Raw genomic sequence first — 27,526 nt, 5'->3', positions numbered from 1 at the left:
CTTATATATCATAACACCTTGACCCCTTAAATACGTATTTTGACGCATTTGTAGCCCTTTAGAAAAGTACATTCAATTAAATACCTTTCTAACTAAATTCAAGCTTTAAAGGCTTCATTTCCAACCCTTAGATACTGATGAGCAGCAAACAGCATAAAATCTTAACAGACTGCGAGTTAATCGCAGGCTGTTCTGGTTTTATGCTGGCTGCAAAAGCCATTTTCACTTTGCTTCTTATGGGGGAACTTAATTCAAACTCTGTCAAGCAGTCCCTTACATAAATGTCAACTTACTGTTAAATTTGGTAAGAACACCCTCTCATATTTGTTGACTTACTTTTAAATCACCTAAATAACCCCTCACATATAATTGGACTTCTTTTTAACATAAACATACAGCTATTTCCAAAATCTGGTAAACTGTCCTTTTTGTACAAGTGGAAATCTGGTAAGCGGTCCCTAGTGTACATGCAAAAATCTTGTAAGCCGTCCATAACATAAATGTGAAAATCTGGTAAGCCATCCTGAAAAACTTGTTTGTGACTCCTTTCAAAATCTGATTAGGACACCCTGTATAATACTAAGCAACAACCCAATTCTTACCACAGTGTTACTCATCTTCCTCATCACTGCAATCTTTCTCTCCATCACGCAACCACAGGGCTGATATAAAGTGGTGCCCTAGTGTTTGACCTCGCATGACCAAGTTTTGAACTGAGCCAAGATATCATTGGGACTTATGTTCTGAACAAGTTTGATGAAGAACTGACGAAATATGTGGACTCTATAGAGTGTTAACAAGGAAACCGGAAACTGTTGACCACGCGCTACGGACAAAGCTCATTATGAGCACATTGTTCTCAGGTGAGCTCAAAACAAGCCCTACATACCACAATGCGTCTCATCTTCGCCCTCGCTGCAGTCCTTCTCTCCATCGCACACCCACAAGGCTGATATACACATGTTGTCACAGTGGTGCTCCCAGGCTCGACATATACCTGGGTGGAGATACACGGAGAATTATAGATTTGCGTTCTAAGAAAACTGGGCATAATGCATGTGTGTCAAGTCCGCACAGGCTAATCAGGGACTGCACTTTCCGCTTTTATGGCATTTTTTGTTTGAAGTCCTTTCTTACAGAAAATCTTGTTTAGGCGGAAAGTGTTGTCCCTGATAAGCCTGTGCAAACTGCACAGGCTAATCTGGGATGAAACTATACGCACATGCATTAAGCCCAATTTTCTCAGAACACGACTCAATAGATTAGCAAAACTCCAGTTTAGGAAAAGTGTCATCCCAAATTAGCCTGTAACAAGAGTATCCTCCTGCTAAAGTGTCAAGTGTTCTACATTGGACCTTTGAACTTTAACCCTTTAGCACTTAGATACGTATTTTTACGCGTTTTTAGTCTCTTAGAAAGTAACTTTTAATTTAAGACCTTACTTACTAGTTTAAGTTTTAAAGGCTTCATTTCCAACCCTTAGATACTGATTTGCAGCAAACAGCATACAACCTGAACAGTCTTGCACATAGCCATTTTCACTTTGCATCTAAGTGGGAAAGGGTTAATTGTGACCTTGATCTTGGACCTACTGACCTGATTCTTGCACATGCCATTCTGTCTCACCATGCTGACCACTTTTGGCAACTTGTATGAAAATCAATGAATGCTGGACAAATTTTATGCTCAGGGTAAAGTGTCAGGTACACATGTCCTTAATGTGACATTTGACCTTGAAATCTGACCTTGCCCTTGAACCTAGGGTCCAGACCCCTGCCTGGAAGCGCATCAGCTAGCCGCTACCCTTTCCTGCTCAAGGCGGACAATTTTCTAAAATGGGCTTTAACAAATGAATGATTAAGACTTTACATTATATTGTAAATAAAAGCCACATTTCAATTGTATGCATATTTTTGTGACTCATAGGTAGCACATTCATGGTTAATGGATATTGGGATAGTATCAGGATACGGACATGAATATTGGGATAGTATAACGATACGGACATGAATATTGGGATAGTATCAGGATATGGACATGGATATTGGGATAGTATCAGGATACGGACGTGGATATTGGGATAGTATCAGGATACGGACATGGATATTGGGATAGTATCAGGATATGGACATGGATATTGGGATAGTATCAGGATACTGACATGGATATTGGGATAGTATCAGGATACGGACGTGGATATTGGGATAGTATCAGGATACGGACATGGATATTGGGATAGTATCAGGATATGGACATGGATATTGGGATAGTATCAGGATATGGACATGGATATTGGGATAGTATCAGGATACGGACATGGATATTGGGATAGTATAACGATACGGACATGAATATTGGGATAGTATCAGGATACGGACATGGATATTGGGATAGTATCAGGATACGGACATGAAAAATGCTTTCCATCAGTTAATATGAGCCTTGTTTGGAGAAAACCAGGTTAAATGCATGTACATAAAAAATCATCCCAGATTAGCCTGTTCATGTTGCACAGTCGAATCATGGAAGTCTCACTTTCCACATAAACTGGATATTTGCTAAGAAGAGACTTCCTTTAAACAAAAACATACAATCAAAGCGGAATGTGTTATCCAAGATTAGCCTAAGCCGACCGCACTTGCTAATCTGGGACAAGATGTTTCGCACATTGCATTAAGCCCCTTTTACCAACAGCGCAGCTCAAATATAAAGTATGAAATTATATGAATTGTCAGACCATATATATCTGTCAAAGTTTAAACCCTTGTCTGCTCAGATATGCACTTTGATGCAATTAAAGAAAATCCACAAATGTAACTTAAGACCTGTGTTTATTCAAGTTTTAAAGGCTCCAATTCCAACCAACGATAATGGTGAGCCGCAAAAATCATAAAACCTGAACCGACTGCTAGAAACAACCTGGCTGTTCTGGTTTTATGCTGCTTGCATATAGCTATTTTCACTTCGCTTCTGAGTAGGAAAGGGTAAAACCAGTGTTCTCCAGAAGCACCCGGGAATGTTACCGGTTACATTCAATCTAGATGCCGCTACTTTCCCCCAAAGTATCAATCGCAATGCACAAATACACATGTTTTATTGCCTAGTTGCCTAGTCGCCTTCCTGTAATAGTTAGCAATTGACTGTAGGAAGTAGAAGTAGAAGTAGAAGTTGCTTGCAACTTTTAAAATATAACTGTCTACTCAATTTTTTCAGGACAACACTGGTTTAACCTCTCAGGGTCCTTGCAACACTTTGGGGGATTGGGGCTAGGGCCCTTATAGGGTGGAATTTCGTGTCGTTTTGGGCAAACTGGGGAATTTTAGAAGATCTTTTCACCAACCATTCCATTCCACCTAAAATTGCTATATTTTAATGTGATCTACATAAATATACATTAAATCAAAGGTTAGTAGCACGATACCAGCTGGCAACATAGGTATACAAGTAAAAGGGGGGAATTTTTAGCTGAAATAGGGGAAAAATATACTTTTTTCATGGGGGAAGCCGCCGATATTCGGCGGTAAAAAGCGCAAAACAAGGGCCCTGCCTCTACAAAAGTACCCTGTTTTTCGCAAGATTTCTCGTCATCCCCGTCCGCACAATCCTTTTCCCCGTCGCACTGCCACGAGTGCGGGATACACATGCCTGTGTTCTTGCACAGGAACTGATCTTGACTGCAGTTCGCCTCTGGAAATGAACAAGTCAGGAGTCAGGACCCATGTTGAAACGACCATATGACATATGAGCCCGCATCTGGGAAAACGGGTCTAAATGCATAAAGTGTCATCCCAGATAAGACTAAGCAGTTTGTACAGACTTACCTGGGATGACACTTTCTGCCTTGACTGAATTTCTGTTTAGAAGATATTTCCTTTCAACAAAAAATCCCGTAAAAGTGGAAAGAAATGTCTCTATAAGCCTGTGTGGATTGCAATAAGCCCTGTTTTCCTAAATCGCAGCTCATATTTAGGTTATGGCTGCATTAAAAACTCATAGCACACAGCCATCTATCTATGATCATTTGCTCCTAAAAGATGGGACAAGGAAAGGATTTAAAAGGAGCAAATAGAATTACAGAAACTTGCTACAATTTAGAGTTTTGGCTTAGAAATAATGCCTCTTCATAAATTGCACTGTAACATAACATTGTCATAAGACTTTAATCAGACTGGCTCCTGGCTGGTTTAACCCTTCACCACTTAGATACGTGTTTGTACCTATTTGTTGTCCCTTAGAAAGTTAAATTTAATAAAAAAAACTTTTGTACTAAATTCAAATTTTAAAGGCTTCATTTCCAACCCTTAGATACTGATGAGTAGCAAACAGCATAAAACCTTAACAGACTGCGAGTTACTCGCAGGCTGTTCTGGTTTTATGCTGTTTGCACATAGCCATTTTCACTTTGCTTCTGAGAGGAAAAGGTATCAATAAAAGGTCAGGTTGGGATAAACTTAAACATTTAAGTTACCGTACATTCTACAGACCTGTTTACCCCATTTTGTGCCGATCAGTAGTTTTAGAGTACTTTATGAGTAGTTTGGAGAACTTGTCAGTAGTATTAACCAAATTTAGTTTAAAGCCCATAAAACATGTGGTTTACCCTACAATACATGTTTTTATCGATTGCAACAAGAAGCAATACTTTAAATTAATGCAAAAAGACATCTTAATTGGAAAAAGCAGGGTTTTTTTTATTTCTGAAGTGTATCTTTAATGAATCAGAATACTAGACTGGATATTTAAATGTTCTGCAATAAGCACACTTTTACTACATACTAGTACAAGTCAGTGTAATGTTTCAGGACAATACAGAAACATATACTAAATGGATCTGCAATGAAAACTCTTTGCTATTATAGACCATCAAGTGTTTCAGAACAATATATAACTGAATAATGAATACTTTAAAAACTTATTTGATAATTATGTGACACCACGTCAACCATTCACAACGACATAAAACCATCTGACATAACTATCATAAGTTCATCTATAGGACATACCGTAAGTTACCACGTATAACGCGCTACCATGCATAGCGCGCACCCCGTTTTTTATTACCAAAATGGAGAAAACAATTAAGCCAAGAAAACTACTCTGTAAGAATATAGGATGTAGTTTTCTGGGAAAAAAATTGTGGCTATTATAATTTTTTTAGGATAACAGTGAATTTTTTTTAATCTAGCAGCCACAATAGGGTTGTATCAATGTATAACGCGCATCAATTTCTTTTTGAAATTTGGAGGTAAAAAAACTGTGTGCTATACATGGTAACTTACGGTATACCTTTTGCGATCTTTGAATCTAAAAACATCTGTTTAAGTGTCGGGCACAACTTATTCACAGTGTTAACACATTAATACCTCTGCTTGTGTTACTAAATATGTAGAATTGGTTGGTTTGGTTACAAAATTCTCTATTGGCTTGTTTTTATCTTTTAACTTCAAAAAGTCCTGATGATTTTTACTTTGGACGTGTCTCGAGCAGTTGTTTAGTCCTCCATGAAAATTCCCAGCAACAGATATTGCAACGCACGAAGCATTCTCCTTTAGCAGAACGCGTGATGCATGAATACGTTTCTGTGAAGGTTGTCTTAAACTTTTGATTATTTTTTTTCTTTTTACAGATATCAATAACATAAACTTCATCATCTTCCAAATTAATTTTCACTTGGAGCTGAAGGACGCCATTCATCCCGGTATCAATTGCTATCAGATGTAATAAGCGCCTATTGACAATGACAATCATCTAAGTACATCTTAGACGAAACGAGAAAAATTACCCGGAATAAAAACACAAATTGATGTTTTTCGCGAAAAATGATAATTTTTCTACGCCGATCCGTATTGCAGAATTTCGTCTCTAAATTCGTAGAAACTACGGCGAATCTGTAGGAGTAAACATGTCTGATTCTATAGTATAAGTCCCCACCCTAATAAACACCACCCAAAACGCTCCTTATTTTATAAATAAGAGGGCCTGAAAGGCCCAAAGCCGCTCACCTGAGATAACAAGATATTATTGGGACAAATCTTCTTACCAAGTTTCACGAAGATCGGAAAATAAATGTGGCCTCTAGAGTGTTAACAAGGTTTTACTATAGCCATATAAGGAAAAATGCCCCACCCCCTGGCGGCCATGTTTTTCAACCAACCGGCATCATTTTGGAACTCATCCAAGATATTATTGGGATGAATCGTCTGACCAAGTTTTATGAAGATCAGACAATAAATGTGGCCTCTAGAGTGTTAACAAGATTTTACTATAGCCTTATATAGCCATATAAGGAAAAATGCCCCGCCCCTTGGCAGGCATGTTTTTCAAGCAAACGTAACCATTTTCGAACTCATCCAAGATATCATTGAAACCAATCTTCTGACCAAATTTCATGAAGATTGGACAATAAATGTGGCCTCTAGAGAGTTAACAAGGCAAATGTTGACGCCGCACAACACACAACGGCTCACCATGAGTACATTGTGCTCAGGTGAGCTAAAAAAATGCATACAAATTGCATGCCCAATTTATGCTTTAGTTTGATAAAAGTTTCGATGAAAACACATGCAAATGATTAATCCTTGACTGAAGTGTTAAAATAATGGGCCACACAATCAAATTATTATATATTTTTTTTACAATGCTATTAATTAAATAATGCCAATATTTTTACCTCTAATAAACGCCCCCCCCCCCCCCTCCCCCTCCAGAAAAATCTAAGGCCCCATGTTGGCACTTATAAAAGAGTATATGAAACTATACTTGAATAATTACATAATTATTCACCAAAAAAATGTTCAGTAAAACGTAATACCTTCGCCCTAACATAGTCTTATATGCAATATACACCCAAGGCAGTACACTTACTATTGGGGCAATCTTTTTCATCGGAGTAGTCCGCACAGTCGGATTTTCCATCACACACGGCGAAGATTGGAATGCATCGGTTCCGATCCTTGCATGAGAATTCCCCTTCTGTACAGTTCTTGACAGCTGAAATGTAAGGTTAACCCATTTATGCCTAGCGTCTAGAAAAAAGGACATTGCAAACAGCGTAGACCCATCTGGGTCTGAGCTGTTTGCTTTAAAGAATTTCTGTAAGAAATATTCTCAATATAGAAATAAGTATACCAGACACCCCTAAGTTTGGAAATAAATTGATCCAATTTAGAAGGATGGGAGAGTCCACTAGGCATAAATGGGTTAATTGGATGTTATGTCAGTTGCCATTATCTTCAAACCCAAAATTTAAAAATAAACTACTAGATATATTAGTGAAAATAAAGATATCTCAAATGTCATGGTCTATTGATTTTTGCTCCCATCAGATTTAAGCTATACATATCTTAATGAGAAATACACAAGTTTTAGGTTCAAAGGTCGCCATACGGCATTGATTTGGTCAATTAATGCTATAAATATCTTACCCAAAAAATTCCACAATATAACAATAAACAGCCCACTTACACCATGGTCTTGTCGGGCCCTTCAGAGTTTGGCTATGAATATCTTAACCACAAAATCCAAACATAACAACCTTGAAACGTCAACTTACGACATGGTTGTGTCTAGGGCTGTAACGATACATTCGAATATTCGAATTACTCGAAACTGCTGTGGACGAATCGTATTCGTTATTCGCCACCTCCCGAACCAAATATTTGACGAATACAAACAATGTGGTTTCGAGTTTGAAAGTTTAATAATCTCATCTTACCTTACAAATGAAGGTTCATACAATAAACCCCTTTATTAAAATGTTCCCTTATTCCGGCGTTTTTCATCATGTTTATCCCACTCACTATGTTACACAGTGAGATTACCAACAAAAATGGCGGGCACCGGTTGAATATTTGAGTTGCGGTCAGTATTTATGGAGTAATGAAAACTATTTCTTGTTCTATACTTTTTCTATTGTCACACTGTTTATTTACTATATCAAATGAGCATATGTCAGATAGGTGACATTGAATTATCATCTACATAACCTATCTGGCATATGCTCATTTAAAAAATGTGAATGGGTACAGTCATTTATGTGTCAACTGTTGACTCTTAATTGTTCTACTCAAGGATTTTATTGGTACTAGTCATGTTGTCAAAACTGTGTTCAAAGTTTAAGACGTTCTAGTCAGTGTTTTGTGATTTCAAAGTGTAAAATTTCATATTTTCAGTATGCAATCCCATCAGATTTTCGCTATAAATACTTTAGTAAAAAATACCACAGAGCCTTGTTCTGGGAAAACAGGGCTTAATGCATACATGTAAAGTGTGGTCCAAGACTCTAACTGCAATTTTTTTTATTTAAAAGGAAGTCTTTTCTAAACAAACAAGAAATGTGTTTGTCAGAAACACTATGTCCCCTTGTGCGCCGCTTTGATTTAGTTTTTTTGACCTTTGACCTTGAAGGATGACCTTGACCTTGACCATTCACCACTCAAAATGTGCAGCTCTATGAGATACATATGCATGCCAAATATCAAGTTGCTATCTTCAATATTGCAAAAGTTATTGCAAATGTTAAAGTTGGCGCAAACCAACCAACCAACAGACCAACAGACAGGGCAAAAACAATATGTCCCCCACTATAGTGGTGGGGGACATAAAAATCCAGTTTATGCAGAAAGTGTTGTCCCTGATAAGCGTTTGCGGACTGCACAGGCTAATCGGGGATGACACTTTATGTACTTGCATTAAGCCCTGTTTTCCCAGATCGAGGCTCCCACAGTTTCACGTTCAACAATCAACTTACGGCAATTGTTTTCATCCGAGCCGTCGCTACAGTCCTGGTCACCGTCACACTGCCAGCGCCTTGGAATACAGTGTCCGTTATTGCAGCGAAGGTAGTCCGTACCACATGTCTTTTCATCTGTAAGCAGACGACATATGAAAAGGGGCCCTATTAGAAAAATGAAATTAAGCAGCAAATGTAGTCCACACCACACGTCTTTTCATCTGTAAGCAGACAACACATTATAAGCAGACGACATATGATAAGGGGCCCTATAGCAAAAATTAAATTAAGCAGCGAAGGTAGTCTGCACCGCACGTCTTTTCATCTCTAAACAGAGGACACAGGATTAGTGCTTTTTTCATCTTAGAATATGGCCATTTTTCACAATTTTAAGAAGTTTGCAACTTAAATTTTCATAATTTTGAGAACTTTGTGACTTAATTTTTCAAATTAAAAAAAAGCTTGTTACAAATTGTTTTACAATGTGAAAAGTTTGCAACTCCTTTTTTTTTATAAACTGAGAGTTCAAAGGCCGTATAACGAACAAGCCCTAAATTGATTTGAGTCTGTACTGAAAAAATCTCTTAGTGTTGAAAGCTCCTCTATGCAATGAAATCAATACAGACGTGACGAATCCCCCCACATGCCGCATTGACATTTTGCATGTTGTCTTCACATAAAACAGCGGACACCATGCTCAATGTTTAAAACTCACTAAGTGACCACGTGACCTAGTTTTTGACCCGGCATGGCCCATGTTCGAACTTTACCAACACATCATCTAGATACAACTTCTGACCAAGTGTGGTGAGGCTTGGATGAAAACTACTTGAATTAGAGAGCAGACACCATGCTGAATGTTCAAAACACACTTAGTGACACCGTAACCTAGTTTTTGACCCAGCATGACCCATATTCGAACTTAACCTAGACATCATCTAGATACAACATCTGAATAAGGTTGGTGAAGACTGATGAAAACAACTTGAATTAGAGAGCGGACACTTAAAACTGACCGACAGACAGACCGACCGATCAACAGACAATCTCACTCCTATATACATCCCCTAAACTTCGTTTGTGGGGGTATAAAGAACAATTTTTATTCAGGGAACTTGGCTAACATTTGAAGCTTGAAAAATTTAATAAATAAAGAGTCTGCCACTAGTTAATACTTACTTAATACTTACTGCAATGTCAAGGTCAATACTTAATGCAATGCCATGGTCAATACTTACCACTATGTCAAGGTCAATACTTACCACTATGTCAAGGTCAATACTTACCACAATGTCAAGGTCAATACTTAATGCAATATCAAGGCCAATACTTACCACTATGTCAAGGTCAATACTTAATGCAATGTCATGGTAAATACTTACTGAAAAGTCAAGGTCAATACTTACTGCAATGTCAAGGTCAATACTTATTTCAATGTCACGGATAATACTTACTGAAACGTTAAGGTTAATACTTACTGCAATGTCAAGGTCAATACTTACTGCAAGGTCAAGGTCAACCTACTGCAATGTCAAGGTCAATACTTACTGCAGGGTCAAGGTCAATATTTAATGCAAGGTCAAGGTCAATACTTACTGCAAGGTCAAGGTCAATACTTTCTGCAAGGTCAAGGTCAATTCTTTATGCAAGACCAAGGTCAATACTTACGGCAAAGTTCTCCTTCATCAGAAGTATCTCCTTCCCCACAGTCATTTTCTCCATCACAGAACCAGGCCTCGGGTATGCACTTGTCTGAAAACAAAATCAACACAAGTATTATTATATATTACATGTATACTGTTGAGTTTCTTTCAGCAAAATTGCCACTCAAATGTAAGACAATCTTTAGTCTTGATGTTGGTCTGCAAAACATTATTCCAAGTTAATTCTAATAAAGGGCAAATAACTCTGTAATGTATGAATCACTTGAGAAGAAAATGTTATTGCTTTAAATTTCATTTTAAGCGCTTATCAAGAGTATAAAATGCCTAAGGTTGCTCACTGGAGACCCAAAGTTTTGTTTAGCTTATGTGATGTTGACATAACTATTTTTTTAAACTCTGCAAAGATATCACTTCACAAAAATAATTTAAGACAGTTTCATTATTATTGAGCAAAAGGTTTTTATAGCTAAATTGACACAGTGACCTAGTTGTTGATACCCTGTGACCTAGATTCCTGACACAAATATTTTGGCAAAGTTTTATAAAGATTTGGTAAAAAGTGTGGCCTCTACACTGCACACAAGCTTTGTCTTTAACTTGACCTAGTGGCCTAGTTTTTTACCCAACATGACCCAGTTCAAAACTCAGCAGAGATATCAGCAAGACATTTTTACCCCAATAAATTAAGTTTTGTGGTATCATTTGCTCAAATGCTCTCAAGTTTAATGAGGTTTGGACAATAAGTGTGGTCTCTAAAGTGTTCAAAATCTGTTTCTTTAATTTAACCTAGTGAACAACCTTTTGATCCTGCATGACCCAGTTTCCAACACATCCAAGATTTCATGGCAACAAATGTTCTCAACAAGTTTCATAAAGATTTGGAATAAATATAGCTACTAGAGTGTTCACAAGTTAAATGTTGATGATGTTGGAAAAACAATTGTCATTAGTGATTAGAAAAAGCTAACCAAAAGCAATGTGAGTTAAAGTCAAGATAATATGCAATCAACAAACATTTTATTTGGACTGACCGAACGACAAATCCAAAGATAAGTGTGATCAATAAACTGTGTTTGAAAGGCGTATAATTACACAGCAATTTCAGAACAAGAGGGCCAAGATGGCCCTAGTTTGCTCACCTGAGAGGAGTCGGTTCATTCAATCTTTACCAAACGTCAAACTTGACCTAGATATTGTCCAGACAAACATCCTGGTTAAGTTCCATCATTATTGAACCAAAACTCTGGCATATGGAGTGATTTTGTTTTTGTAAGATTTGACCAGGTGACCTTTATTTGAGTTACCAAACATCAAACTTTGCTTACAAAAATAAATATTATGACCAAGATTCATAAAATCTCAAACAAAATTGTGACCTCTAGTGTTTACAAGGATTTTGTGTAATATAATGAAAGTTTGGACAATCTAATGGCAATAATAATGGCATTAATTATGTGATATATACAAAAACCAATCTTTTCGCCAAGTTTCCCCCCCCCCCCCCCCTCTGTCAGCCATGTTATTCAACTGACTGGAACCATTTTCGAACTCAACTCTCATATCCAGGAAACAAATGTTCAAACCAAATTTCATGAAAATTGGGCCAAAAATGTGACTTCTAGAGTATTCACATGTTTTCACTATATACATATAGAGAAAAATGCCCCACCCACTGGCGGCCATGTTTTTTCACCGATCTGGACCATTTTCAAACTCGTCCGAGACACCAAGAAAACCAATGTTTTGACAAACTTTCATGATGATTGGGCAAAAAATGTGACTTCTAGAGTGTTTACAAGGTTTCTCTTTAGCCAAATAAGGAAAACTGCCCCCCCCCCCCCGGCAGCCATATTATTCAACTGACCGGAACCATTTTCGAACTCAACTCTAATATCAAAGAAACAAATGTTCTGACCAAATTTCATGAAAATTGGGCCAAAAATGTGACTTCTAGAGTGTTCACATGTTTTCACTATATACATATAGAGAAAAATGCCCGCCCACTGGTTTATCACTGATCTGGACCATTTTCGAACTCGTCCCAGATACTAATAAAACCAATGTTTTGACCAACTTTTATGATGATTGGGCAAAAATTGTGACTTCTAGAGTGTTTACAAGGTTTCTCTATAGCCAAATAAGAAAAACTGCCCCCCCCCCTGGCAGCCATGTTATTCAACTGACCGGAACCATTTTTGAACTCAACTCTCATATCAAGGAAACAAATATTCTTACCAAATTTCATGAAAATTGGGCCAAAAATGTGACTTCTAGAGTGTTCACATGTTTTTTCACCGATCTGGACCATTTTCAAACTCGTCCGAGATATCAATAAATCCAATGTTTTGACCAACTTTCATGATGATTGGGCAAAAATTGTGACTTCTAGAGTGTTAACAAGGTTTCTCTATAGCCAAATAAGGAAAACTGCCCCGCCCACTGGCGGCCATGTTTTTCAATGGACCGGAACCACTTTTGAACTCAACCAACACATCATTAAGACAAACATTTTGACAAAGTACCATGAAGATGGGGCATAAAATGTTACTTCTACAGTGTTTACAAGTTTTTTCTTTTTTTTGACCTAGTGACCTAGTTTTTGACCCGGCACGAACCAGTTTCGAACTGGACCGAGATTTCATTGGGACAAAGCTTCTGACCAACTTTCATGAAGATCAGACAATAAATGTGGCCTCTAAAGTGTAAAGTGGACGGACGAATGGACAAAGACCGGTCACAATAGCTCACCTGAGCAATCAGGTGTGCTAAAAAGAAAAGTATTTAACTATTTTTTTTTTTCATTTGTACTTCCTGTTGTTTTCCATATGCACCCCATTCTGGGAGAACTGGGCTTAATACATGTGCGTAAAGTGTGGTCCCAGATTGGCCTCTGCAGGCCTATCAGGGACAACACCTCCCCCTAGATGTGTTTTTCGTTTATAAGAAACTTCCATTACACAAAAAGTTTCATTAAAGCGGAAAAAATCTTCCCTGATTGGCCTGGAAGGCCCGCACAGGCTAGTCAGGAACAGCATTTTACGCACATGCATTAAGCCCAGTTTTCGCAAAATGGTGCTCTTATAATCTCAATGAACAGAAGCAACTGATGAATCTATAATACCCTTGGAACAATTCCTGCAATTTTCCATACACTATGTGAACATTAAAAAGTGAAAACTCTTTGAAACCATTACTTACTGGTCTTGTTTCACTTCCTGTAGTTTTCCTTGAAACCTTTGAAACCCATACTCACTGGTCGTGTTACACTTCCTAAAGTTTTCCTTGCAATCTTTGAAACCCATACTTACTGGTCTTGTTACTTTTCTTGTAGTTTTCCTTGTATTCTTCAAAACATACTTTCTGGTCTTGTTACTTTTCTTGTAGTTTCCTTGAAATCTTTGAAGACATATTTACTGGTCTTGTTACACTCTCTGTAGTTTTCCTTGAAATCTTTGAAACCATTACTTACAAGTCTTGTTACACTTTCTGTAGTTTTCCTTGAAATCTTTAAACGACATACTTACTAGTCTTGTTACACTTCTTGTAGTTTTCCTTGAAATCTTTTAAACAATTACTTACTGGTCTCGTTACACTTTCTGTAGTGTTTCTTGAAATCTTTGAAACAATTACTTACTGGTCTCGTTACACTTTCTGTAGTGTTCCTTGAAATCTTTGAAACAATTACTTACTGTTCTTGTTACACTTTCTGTAGTGTTCCTTGAAATCTTTGAACGACATACTTACTGGACTTGTTACACTTCTTGTAGCTTTCCTTGAAATCTTTGAACGGCATACTTACTGGTCTTGTTACACTTCTTGTAGCTTTCCTTGCACGCTCGCTTGTCGCAGTCCTTCTCATCCTCCAGAGCTGCACAGTCGTAGTCGCCGTCGCATTGCCACAGATAGGGAATACAGTTACCGGTCGAGTTGCATCGGAACTGGGTCGACAGGCAATCCTCTTTTGCTGCAAAGTGAAACAAGAAACCGTCGGAGACGGGTGCTGCTTCCCAAAGGTTTTTTTGGTAACAATATTGCACTATATATTCAGATAAAAGGAAACGTCTGGTAGTTGGGGGGACAAGAATTGCACTATATATACAGTTAATGGAAAATTTCAAAGGGCCATAACTCTGTGAAAAATCATGATGCAAAGTGAAATAATAATCAAGTAACTGGGTCGCCAGGCAGTCCTCTTTTGCTGCAAAGTGAACAAATAATCAAGTAACTTGGTCAACAGGAAGTCCTCTTTTGCTGCAAAGTGAAATAAGAATCAAGTAACTGGGTCAACAGGCAGTCCTCTTTTGCTGCAAAGTGAAATAAGAATCAAGTAACTGGGTCAACAGGCAGTCCTCTTTTGCTGCAAAGTGAAATAAGAATCAAGTAACTGGGTCAACAGGCAGTCCTCTTTTGCTGCAAAGTAAAATATAAATTAAGGGCCTGAGTCAATAGGCATTCCTCTTTTGCTGCAAAGTAAAATTAAGAATAAGGTATCAAATGTCTGCCGTTAGAGGCATTACCATTGATATTGAATGCTGTAACCAACAACTGGCTGAAAAGACAACAAAGTTTGTGTTATCTCTTTATTGATGATTGCAGTAGGTTTTTTGGGGTCAAATTTGGTGCCAAAAATGAGCTCCATTCCCAATCTCAAACAGTTTATATTTCTCCCAAATGACTGCCTTAAATTCCCAATATAAGGTTTCCACACACACACAAACACACACACATACTTGTTTTGTTAAAATAAATTTTCCACTAAGTTGAACCTTTGTACAAACTATATTGAAAACACTTTTATTCTCAATATTTAACTATTTGCTAAACACACTTATTTCTCCATTAAAGTTAAAACGAGGTGATTTTTCCTGATCTTAAAGACCCCTGCCTCAATCCCAAAATGGTTATAAAAACCCACACAAAAATAATAATTTGAATTATTATTTTTATGTTTGGTGAAAATGAGTGATATTGCTGGAGAAACACAGAGGCTGACGGACATATGCAAACTAGTTAACCCCGCCCCACAAGTAAAACACAAATGCTTTTTAATGGAATAATTATATCTCTTAACTTCTAAATAAATCTAGTAAACTTTAATAACTATTTGTAAAATAAGTTTGACATTAACAGCGACAAATCAACTCAGGAGAAATTGCACCCCTGAAAGTCATCTGAAAGATGAGAAAACAATCGCCAGACAGTAAAATATTTATTTATTTTTAGTTTTTCCACATATTGTAATTCAAAACAGCAAACAAATACATATATCATCAAAAAAAGTTCACTAACAGAATAACCATTTACAGTAGATTCCACTTAATTGAATATTGGATAATCAAATAATTTGGTTAATTGAATAGAAATTGAAAAAACCAAACCATTTGCATCTCTTCCCGTTGTTAAAACTCCACATATTCTGATAGGAAATATGGCGTAATTTTCTATTGCACACTATAATCCAGCAAAAAATGTAATAAATCTCCAAGGATACGCATCGCATTGACAATTTTGACAGACACGCTCAATTGACTGCCTTTGTTTTCATTTCACACCACGCATGTATGCAGCGTCTGTGAAGCGTCACGTGACTAACAGGTGTAGTATGCGAGCAAGTACAATGCAAACACTGGAGTCTCCAGTGTGCAGTCAGGCGCAAACTTTCAAATGCAAACTGTCGAGTAACACATTTCAACAGTTTGTTGTCGCTTAGAAACAATTAAAGAGTGTGTTGCCGAAATCAACCTGTTGACGTGTCTTGCTGAACAGTTTGCAGAAGATTCCTCGAGGACACTGGATGAAGCGACTACAAAGCCTTCTACGACCTTTAAGAATTGGTTTGAGAAAGTAGCAGAAAAGAGCAGACGACAAACGAAGATCACCAAATTCATCAACTGGATTCCATAATTACTGTGTATATGCGTTTTATGTTTATGTTTATATGCTGTATGTTTATATGCTGTATGTTTATATGCTGTATGTTTATATGCTGTATGTTTATATGCTGTATGTTTATATGCTGTATGTTTATATGCTGTATGTTTATATGCTGTATGTTTATATGCTGTATGTTTATATGCTGTATGTTTATATGCTGTATGTTTATATGCTGTATGTTTATATGCTGTATGTTTATATGCTGTATGTTTATATGCTGTATGTTTATGTTAATATGCTGTATGTTTATATGCTGTATGTTTATATGCTGTATGTTTATGTGCTGTATGTTTATGTTAATATGCTGTATGGTAATGTTTAGGCCACGACTTTTTTTTATATTGGTTTACAAAAATTATTTTGAAAATGGTCCATCGGGCGGTCGAAAAAAAAAAAAAAAAAAAACATCATTGGAAAAATAAGTTAATACTAATAACATCAGAACAAAGACATCATATCTTTTATAACCTTAACACAGAGACGAAAAATCAAATTATGCAATGAAACACATCTATATCTTCAAATGAAATGAGTCACCTAAAAGCACCTTTTGTAACATCAGGCAATTTTAAACACTCCATTAAATGACATGCGTTCTTCTCCCATTAAAACAAAAAACTGCGCTTCATTTCCGTAATTCGATGCGCACCATTACGCAATGCGATGCCCGTTGCATAAATCTTATACAAGATAAACTACTCATACACAAAGTATGTGTTTGCTCTTATTGGACTTATGACATCGTCCATGAAAAAAAATCGATGTAGATCGATCCCCGCGTCGTCGCGGTAATGTTTGTTAAAGTTGTTGTTGTCATGAAAACTCGTTGATTTACAACGCAAAACGTCTTATTTGAACTGACGCGAATTAATACAATCATAATTTATTTGTCAACTTGGCTTTTGCTTTATTTTGATAATTTAATCCAAAGTTTAATGTTAGCAAGTGTTTTTACTGGAATTGTAAACAAGGAGCCAGTTAAAGTCTTCCGAAAATGTGCAGTCTGTGTGAATTGACAGTTTTACGTCATCAAAGGAAAGCCGCTTGCTGTCTAAAGCAATAAAGCGACAAATTTCGCGCCGACAAAATTGGCTTCCTTTGTCTAGCAATCAACATGCCGAACCAATCGTGCGTTTGTTTCTCAATTGCAATCCTCCAATTTAATAATAGCACGTGCATAGCTCCGCCTTCGAATCTTTTGCAGAGAACGGAGGCGGAGTTTAACGGTTAATTGAGCTAGTATTTTACGCAAGTTGAGTGTCGATTTGCCGAAATTACTCGGCCCTAAGCATTAAAACGACAAATACATTTATCAATGATTTTCCGAGATATACCGATTTGTTCCGATTTCCAAACTTTCTGTACAGTTCCTATAAACTATGGCGGACGTGTTTACAAAATTCCTAAACACATTTATCGTAAATAATGGCAGTGTTTTATTGGATTATTTATACTAATTATCAAATTGCAAGGTAATACTTTTTTATCTACTATAATATCGGGTTTGTTTAATATAATAAACATGTTAAACAATATATTTGCGTCACAGACTCGGAAATAAATGTTGATGCGGTCGACATTTTACTGACGCTGATTTTCCTATTGTCTGTAATTAAATAAATTTTGATAAGTGCCCATAAAAGGACTGGTACATACTGTGTCACATTGAAAAATATCCCGATCTCTGTAATATATGGTGAACCAATCGTTGATTGTACTTACTTGATTTTATTCGCAACCGTACTCAAACCGGATCGTTTTTTTTTTCTCGTTTCGCTCGTTTTTCAGTGCGGTCGGGAATAAAATATATAAAAAAAGACGATTTTCCGATTTTATTTTTTTTCCCATTTTCCAAAAATTAGGGTCGGCGGTTTTGTAAACCAAGAAATATAAAAGTCGTGGCCTTATATGCTGAATAATTATAATGTGCATGTATCCATTTATAAACAAGAACAACAAACAAACAAGAACAACAAAATATGTTTTAAATCGTTTGTACGTGTTTCTCGTCAGTATACTCGTCAGTGCCAATGTACACAATGTAGTATATAATGTAACCGGTGAGTGAATATTACGAGTGGATTATTTTCAATGCACCGTATAATGAAGAACAAAAAACTATCTGCGCTTTTATATGCGTTTATTGAACAAAACAAGTTTATTTCGCAATATATTTAACAATAAAGCTTTGAAATAGGTTAAAAACACGATAATAATACCGGATAATTAAATATTCGGAAGTGACAAATGGGCTATTTAATTAAGCGAAATCTACTGTACCACTAAGATACGTATTTTGACATTTTTGTAGTCATTTATAAAGTTAAATGTTATTAAGGACCTTTCTTACTGTATTCAAATGTACAAGGCTTGATTTCCAAATTTCCAACCCTAAGATACTGATGAGCAGCAAACAGCATAAAACCTGAACAGACTGCGAGTTACTCGCAGGCTGTTCTGGTTTTATGCTGGTTGCATATAGTCATTTTGACTAATGAAAGGTTTTATGTGATGCAATCAGAGATGAAAACAGCAAACATGTAATAGATCTTACTGCAGTTCAGTTCATCTGCTCCGTCCGTACAATCATGCTTGCCGTCACACACCTTGAAGCTGCTGATACACATGTTGTCTGCCGTACACTTGTACTGGCCCGTCATACAAGGGAACGTGGCTGAAAATACGCACAAACCATTCTTTATAAAGGGCCATGCTGAGTGAAAAGAGGGTTTAAAGCAAATGAGTAAAGTGTCGTCCCATATTAGGCTAAAGTGTGATGACATTTTCTGCTTTGACTTGATTTTATGCTAGGAGAGACTTTCTTCAAACAAAATTCCATAAAAGAGAACAGTGTCGTCCCTGATTAGCCTGTGCGGACTGCACAAGCTAATCTGGAACGACACTTTATACACATACATTAAACCCCCTTTTCACAGAGCCCGGCACATTTATATATTTATTTGTTTGTTTTTTCTTTTTTATGCCAAACACACACTTATGCAATTTTAATCAAACTTTGGAGACCATATGACTTTCGTTCTGTGAAAACTGGGCTTATTGCATGTGCGTAAAGTGTCATCCCAGATTAGCCTGTGCCTAATAAGGGATGACTTTTTCTGCTTTTATTGTATCATAACAGGGGTATGTGTTTAAAAATTCACGCAAACCATGATTTTATTTTATTTTTTAATTTTTATGGCAAACACGCACTTACATAATTATAAGCAGACAATGGTGACCATTGAGAGTTGCTGCTTGAAAACTGGGCTAAATACATGTGCGTAAAGTGTCGTCCCATATTAGGCTAATGTGAGATGACATTTTCCGCTTTGACTTGATTTTATGCTAGAAGAGACTTTCTTCAAACAAAAGTCCATAAAAGTAAAGAGTTTTGTCCCTGAAGAGCCTGGGCGCACTGTGCAGGCTAATCCAGGACGAGGCTCTCAGCCAGACTGGGTTTTTGACTACCTTTAAACAAACAAATGCAGTCAACACGGGCTTATCAGGGACAACACTTTACACCTAAACTTTATTTTTGTTTCACATTAAAGCAGAAAGTGTTGATTCTGATTAGCCCGTACATACTGCACAGGCTTATCTGGGATGACACTTTACAAACATGCATTAAGCCCAGTTTTCCCAAAACGAGGCTCAACGACCATTTCCAGCTCAAAACTTGTACATGTATGTATGCTAAACGCAAACAAATGCGATCTTAAGCAAACCATGTTATCCATATAATTTATACGTGCGATTGTAAGATCGTTATCGTTTACTTTTCAAATGAAAATAAATAGTTAATACTTCAACACCAAACATGCATATATTTCAATAAAATTTCACAAAGGGGCTTGTTCAAATATTGTCAAAATGACATTTTCCACACATTTTTTGTCACCGATCCAAAAGATAAAAGAACATTGTATATCAGGTAGCAAAACGACATTTATGACTAACACTCATAATGAAAAAACAATTTTGTTTATGAATAATGATCATTTGAAATTGATAAAATTATAAAGAATTAAAAACATGATCTGATTGAATAATTCAATATTTTTCTATTATTTCCATAACATTTTGTAACAACACATGGCAATGTTAAATATAAAGTAGAAAATGTAGAACAACATACTGCAGTTGTACTTTGTTTCGTCAGACCCATCATCGCAATCCCGATTACCATCGCAAATAAAGCTCGGTGGGACACAACCACTCGCATTCTTGGCGCTGCTACACTTAAATAGACCCGGTTGAGAGCAAGGGTATGACGCGCACTCTGACCCATTTTCCATGTTCTCATCCGAGCCGTCTTCGCAGTCCTGATTTTTGTCGCACTGCCACCAGTGGGGGATACACTTGGAGCTCTGCTTGCACAGGAACTGGCTCCTGGTACGGTAGAAACAGACATCTTGTTAATCATAGAAACTGAAATCTTGTTAACCCATAGAAACAGACATCTTTAAATTTTAATCATTGAAACAGACATTTTGTTTAACGTAGAAACGGACATCTCGTTAATGATAGAAACAGACATCTTATCGTATCCATAGAAACGAACATCTTGTTTACAATAGAAATGGACATCTTGTAACCATAAAAACAGGCGTCTCGTCACCATAGAAACAGACATCTTGTTAACCATAGAAACGGAAATGTTGTTAACCATACAAATGGACATCTAGGTAACCATAGCAACTGAAATCTTCTTAACCATAGAAACGGACATCTGAGCTTTGTTCTGCGAAAACTGGGCTTTATGGACCTTGAAGGATGACCTTGACCTTGACCTTTCACCACTCAAAATGTGCAGCTCCATGGGATACACATGCATGCCAAATATCAAGTTGCTATGTTCAATATTTCAAAAGTTATTGCAAAACTTTACTGTAAGGTTAAAGTTTTGGGACAGAATGACAGACAGAAAGAAAGAAAGACAGACAGGCCAAAAACAATATACCCCCGATCTATCGATCTGGGGGCATAAAAATTTATCTTAATGCATGTCTGTAAAGTGTCGTCCCAGATCATCATATTCAGTTTGCAATCTTGGACTGCTCTTTCCCCTAAACTGGATTTTCACTAAGAAGGGACTTCCTTCAATAAATCACAATACAAGCAAATAGTGTAGTCCCTGATTATTCAGTGCCGTCTGCGTAGGCTAATCTGGGGCAACACATCACGCACATGCTTAAAGCCCAGAGTTCCTGAAACAGGTTATTTAATTTTTAAGTGACCCCATGAACTGTTCTTACTCGTCACAGTTGGGTTTGCAGCTGTTCTTCCCAACAGGGACGTGGTTCTCGGGACACTGACAGGTAGCCTGCGCCAATCCGCCCGGCCTGTCTGACACCGTCAGCAGACAGAGGTATGAACAGTTGCGGGCGACGCAGGGGTTAGGATCCACTGAAGTGAGCATTTTATATCACGATATCATAATATCAGATAATGAGGAATATATCGATGGAAATAAAACAATTGCTGTCCCCTGCTCATTTTGGCTACCCCCAGCTGCCTCTCTGGACTGGTCAAAACAATAAGTGTGAAAATCTTATTAAATGAGCCCAGCTGAGAGAAAACCAGGCTTAATGCATGTGCCTACAGTGTTGTCCCAGATTAGCCTGTGCTGTTTGCACAGGCTAACCTTGGATAACACTTTCCACCTAAACTGGGTTTAAAAAAAAGAGACTTCCTTTAAAAAAAATACCATTAAAGTTTCAAGTGTTGTCCCAGATTAGCCTGTGCAAACAGCACAGGCTAATCTGGGACAACACTGTACGCACATGCATTAAGCCTGGTTTTCTCAGAGCTTGGCTCATTTTATATGATTTTCACACTTATTGTGTTGCCCAGTCCAGACAGGCAGCTGGGGGGAAACCAAAATAAGCAGGGTACATCAAATTTTGTATTTCCCTCCAGATATTCATTACTACAATACTTATTCACATTCTCAAATTAATGCGTGGGATACTTTCGCAAAATGGATGTACAAACAGTTGCAAATACAAAGTGGGTTTGGTCTAAAATGAAGGCACAATTTTTACAAAAAAAGTGTAGAATATTTCGCTGATGTTTTGAAACATTTCTGGCACTTATCAATCAAGAAAACCTTAGAAATCTAGAAATTTAGAAAATCTAGAAATTTTAAAAATCTAGAAAATTTAAAAATCTACAAATTTTGAAAATCAAGAAATTATAAAAATCGAGAAATTTTACAAATCTAGAAATTTAAAAAATCTGGAATTTTTTTAAAATCTACAAATTTTGAAAATCTAGAGTATAAAGACTATAATAGATGCAAAGAGGATACAGTAAGTTGAAGCATAATAATACAACAGTAACTTTATACCTACAGTGCAAAATGTCAGCATTTTGTTACATAAATGAGACAGAGTCTGGGAAAACAAGGTTTAATGCATCTGCATACAAAGTGTTGTCCCGTCCCCACAGGTTGATCAGGAACAAAACTTTCCACTGAGACTGGAATTTCAAGAAATGAAAACCAAAATTCCATAAAAGCAGAAAGTGTGAACTGCACAGGCTAATGTGGGTCAACACTTTACGCACATGCATCAAGCCCAGTGTCCCCAGAGCGCGGCTCCAATGCTTTCTAGCAGAAAGGTGACAACTCACTCTGTAGATTTCGCATTTTAAAAAACATTGAAAATGCCAGCAGTTTTAAACATTAAGGCTTGTTCTAGCAACTCACTCTGTGGATTTATAATTTTAAAAAACATTGAAAATGTCAGCAGTTTGAAACATTAAGGCTATTCAGACAAATCTCTGTGGATTTATCATTTTAAAAAACATTGAAAATGTCAGCAGTTTGAAACATTAAGACTGTTCTAGCAACTCACTCTCTGGTTGTCGCAGCTTGTGGAACACGACCAAAGCCATCGGGCGGTGGCTCATGTGGGCTATCTGGACATGCTTGTCCCCGGAGAATTTCCGTGCCGAATGGACGCCATTGCTCTCCCAGTCCGTCCAATAAATCTTATCAACGAAAGCTGTTATGGCAAACGGATGAGGAACATTGTCCTCCAGAATTCTGTGGCGATTTTGCCCGTCTAGGTCCGCAATACCGATGTAGTCGTAGTTTGCATCAGCCCAGAAAAGTTTCTCGGTGACGTAATCGATCGTCAGACCATTCGGCCATGCGAGGTCCTCCGTTATTATATGTTTTCGCTGAACTCCGTCCATTGATAACCGACTGATGTGCGGCTGATCGCCCCAGTCAGAAATGAACAGGTACCCGTATTTTGGGAACAGCTCCAACGCTCTAGGCTCGCGTAAAAACGATTTATCCTTCACGAGCACTTTGCGGTACTTCCCGTTGAGAGTTGATACCTGTAACCCATTTAACTTTTTAACAGTTGGTTGTAACCCTTATCGATAATTTTGAGTATATGTAAAGCAACTGAAGTGTTAATCACAATTTGCGCGAAAACATTCAGCTATAGTGTTCGCAGTAGTAATTCTTAACTTGAAATCTGTTTTCCATAAAGTAACATACCATGGTGATATCTGAAGTCCCACGTTGGGCGCAATTTGTGGACTGCTTTGTTATTATATATTAATTATTGAGAAAATCATGGCTATTAAAGGGCATTGAAGAACCCAGCTTGTGTGTTGTGTTATTGCTTTTATTTATTTATAAAATAGAGGATATTTGTTGGATTCTCTGGAATATAGATTTTAATTCACAAGTGATCATAGAAATCAATATTTTCACATATTTTCACAAATTTTCTTTTTATTATATGCTTTTTTCCCCCATTTTTTTACATTATTAAAGAGTTTAACTGAAGAATTTTGCTGGAATAATGACGTCATTTCGTTTAAAAAATGATGTAATTTCACTGTCAAACAGTGAAAATTATCGATAATTTTCACTGTTAATTTTCACTGTTTGAAACAGTGAATTATCAGTTTTAATTCACTGATATTTCTCTATAAACCACCGGAAAGCATAAAAAAATACACAATAACCAGCCACATACCTCAATGGTGTCCGTGTTGCGATCGCACCAGTACAGGTTACGTCCCACCCAGTCCACTGCAATCCCGTCCGGGTTGAGCACTGTGGAGCTATGAAGAACCTCCTGGGAAAGAGAACATCAAAACTTTCATATTATATTGTGGTTTTCATTACAGCCCCATTAACAAAATATACAAAATATACAAACATACAAAATGCTGGTTTTTATCTTTGTCGGAAGCACACCATAAGTTCTCATGAGCAGCCTAAAGTAGTTGTTCGGGTATCGTAGCTGGAAATTCACATGGAATATATTGTCATTTACATTGGCCATGTTTGAAACACTGTCTACTTCTTTGTACAGGCACCTTCCCTTATAAGGTACAACCCTAATACAATATACAAGCTTCCAAGCCACATTACATGTTTGCATAGTGATCTACACAGTATTTTGTTTCTAGTGACATATATAAAAGAAAACCATGATTTCAACTTTCCATAAATGCCTCCTAGCCCCCTTATGAAAATATGACGCCAACAAAGGAGGGGGGGAGTGTATATAGCGATACAGCTATTTAAATTTCCAAAACTGGTTAACAGCATCTGACTGCAAATTTTACTTCAAAGCATGTTATGTTGATGCTGTCTTTTCACATAACAAATGTGAAAGATAATGAAGCGGAATTAAGAAAACAAATATAGAAGATTTTGAAGGCAAATAAAACAAATGTAGACGATTTCATGGCCAAAACAAATGTCGAAGATTTGGAAGCCAAAGAAAACAAATGTAGAAGATTTCCAAGCCAAAGAAAACACATGTAAAAGATTTGGAAGCCAAAGAAAATAAATGAAGAAGGTTTGGAAGCCAAAAAAACAATTGTAGAAGATTTCAAAGACAAAGAAAACTAAAAGCCTAAAACAAATTTTTCTAGTAAAATTCATTTTAATTAGTAATTACTTACCTGATATCATATGCTACTAACTCCGAAGGGATCGTAAATAATCCGGAATCTTTCTGTCAAAGAATCCCACACTTTTCATAAACCCGTCGGTTAGGTCAGAACGGTCATATAGTGCCGTGTAGCCGCACAACCAAAACGGGATATTACCCAGAATCACTCTTATTCCAATAAAAAATATGAAATATTAGACGAAGAGCGGGGTGGGAGGTGGGACTTACCGATATCAGGTAAGTAATTACTAATTAAAATGAATTTTACTAGAAAAATTTGTTTTAATAGCTTTATTACGTTACCTGATATCATATGCTGACTTTGCAGCTGAGGCGGGAAGGTTCGCGAAAATCTCCCCATCACAGCGGAACCCATATCTCAGGTTCTCAGCTAATCTTCGTTATAACGGTATTAACTGAATTCACGGATAAGCGTAATATACCTATGCCGTAGAAGATACTACCGTTTGTGCAACCACAAGGGGGCCCAACAAATACAAGTTGTCCTGTTGGCACTCCAGAGAACAAAGATAAAAAGATGAAAAAGTGGTCTGATTCCTCCAGAAAGCAGCTTGAAGCTAGTCAGAGAGTGGGGTATGATTAATATATGCCCACGAAGCCGACATTGCTCGTAATTCATGCGGTCTAATCTTAAAAAGGGATGAATCCCTTGAAGAAAGAGAAGAGTAAGCCCTTTTTATAGTCGAGGCTACCCAACGGGAAATAGAAGCCGCAGACACATCGCCCCCCCCCCTTTTAAGGGAATGAAGAGTCTCTTGCTAGAACCTCGAATAGACTTAACTCTACTAAGATAGAACTTCAAAGACCTGACAAGGCAGAGGAGTCTATCTTTATCTTTATTACCACAAGTTCTAGAAAGACTTGGGACCTTGAAGGGTTTAGAAGCCATTGAGGGGAGTTGATTTTTAGCAAGGAATCCTGGCTGACACAACAAGGTGACAGAGCCATCGGAGGAATCAAAACGAAGATGGCTTTCTTCGATAGAAAGAGCATGAATTTCACTTCTACGTTTGGATGAAGCCATGGTAAGAAGGAAAACGGTCTTCCAGGTTAGGAACTGTAAAGAAGCCTGATTAAGGGGTTCATAGGGAGCTTTAATAAGCGATCCAAGAACACAAGCCAAATCCCATTTGGGGGTAAGAGAACGAGACACAGGACGTTTAAGTTCCATGGCTCGGATCAGTTCCGAAATGGCTGGGTCAGCGCATACTTGTGATGACTTACGAAAAGCCGAGGTATGGGAAAGCACAGATCTGTATCCTTTGATGGAGCTTAGAGAAAGTTTCTTATCAACAAAGAGATAGATTAGAAAATCCGCTATGCGTCTAGCAGAGGGATTGAGGGGATCAATTTTCCCTCGAACACACCAATTAGAGAAGAGTTTCCAGCGAGCATCATAGACTGCTCTGGTGGACTTTCTCCTTGAAGAGGCAACAAGCGTTGAAGCCCTGACAGAAAAGCGTTTCTTCTGCAGGGATTGCCTGATAACGGCCAGACATGTAACATGTCTGGATCCAAGTGAAGTCTGCCTCTCTGAGATAGGAGATCTGACCTGTGCGGGAGTTCCCTGGGAAATTCGTACAGGAGACCGAGAAGGTCGTTGAACCAGGATCTCCTGGGCCACCAAGGGGCTATCAGGAGGATCCGGCAAGAGCTCACACTGATTTTCCCTAAGATTTGGGGAATTAGAATGGGTGGGGGATAAGCGTAAGCGTCCAGTTGATCCCAATCGAACGAAAGCGCGTCTACCGCCCACGCTGCAGGTTCGTACACTGGACTCACATACAGAGGAAGTCTGTGGTTGTCTCTGGTCGCAAACAGGTCGACCAGTGGATAACCGAATGTAAGGAATATCCGATGGAAGTAACTGGTGTTTGCGAGACAAACCGTCCGCCAGGGCGTTGAGATGACCTGGTATGTGTTTGGACAAGAGAGAGACATTGAGGCTCTTGCAAGGAACAAGAAATTTCATTGTTTCCAGATACCGGGAGTTAGAGTGTGTACCGCCCTGTTTTTGGATGTAAGCAAAGACTGATGTGTTGTCTGTCGATACCATCACACAGGAGTCCCGAAGATGTGATTGGAATTGAGAAACAGCTAGAAAGACTGCTCGCATTTCGAGATTGTTTATGTGCAGGAGAGACTCCTGAGGAGACCACAATCCTGATAATGTCAGGCTGCGGGGTTCCAGGTGAGCGCCCCAACCTTCCATGCTCGCATCCGTTATGAGATGTAAAGACGGTTGC

The 27,526-nt window shown here is 37.7% G+C and overlaps 1 protein-coding gene across 4 annotated transcripts in view; it reads right to left on the bottom strand.

Annotated features, from left to right (window-relative positions):
• Positions 1 to 27,526, bottom strand: part of LOC127848190 (prolow-density lipoprotein receptor-related protein 1-like) — a 188,257-nt gene that overhangs the window by 53,311 nt on the left and 107,420 nt on the right. For all 4 annotated transcript variants that reach the window (XM_052380489.1, XM_052380494.1, XM_052380490.1 and 1 more), the window contains 11 exons: positions 24,330 to 24,431; positions 23,187 to 23,676; positions 21,585 to 21,735; positions 20,465 to 20,718; positions 18,884 to 19,003; positions 14,195 to 14,359; positions 10,400 to 10,483; positions 8,750 to 8,866; positions 6,865 to 6,990; positions 3,562 to 3,687; positions 890 to 997 (listed from right to left, as the gene is read on the bottom strand). In XM_052380489.1, coding sequence (XP_052236449.1) covers positions 890 to 997; positions 3,562 to 3,687; positions 6,865 to 6,990; positions 8,750 to 8,866; positions 10,400 to 10,483; positions 14,195 to 14,359; positions 18,884 to 19,003; positions 20,465 to 20,718; positions 21,585 to 21,735; positions 23,187 to 23,676; positions 24,330 to 24,431 — 1,843 coding nt within the window. The remainder of the gene's footprint in view (positions 1 to 889; positions 998 to 3,561; positions 3,688 to 6,864; positions 6,991 to 8,749; positions 8,867 to 10,399; positions 10,484 to 14,194; positions 14,360 to 18,883; positions 19,004 to 20,464; positions 20,719 to 21,584; positions 21,736 to 23,186; positions 23,677 to 24,329; positions 24,432 to 27,526) is intronic.

The sequence above is a fragment of the Dreissena polymorpha genome, chromosome 10, assembly GCF_020536995.1.
Source record: "Dreissena polymorpha isolate Duluth1 chromosome 10, UMN_Dpol_1.0, whole genome shotgun sequence".
In the NCBI taxonomy this organism is placed as follows: domain Eukaryota; kingdom Metazoa; phylum Mollusca; class Bivalvia; order Myida; family Dreissenidae; genus Dreissena; species Dreissena polymorpha.
The sequence above is the reverse complement of the archived record's forward strand: the minus strand, read 5'-3'. Positions and strand labels throughout refer to the sequence as shown.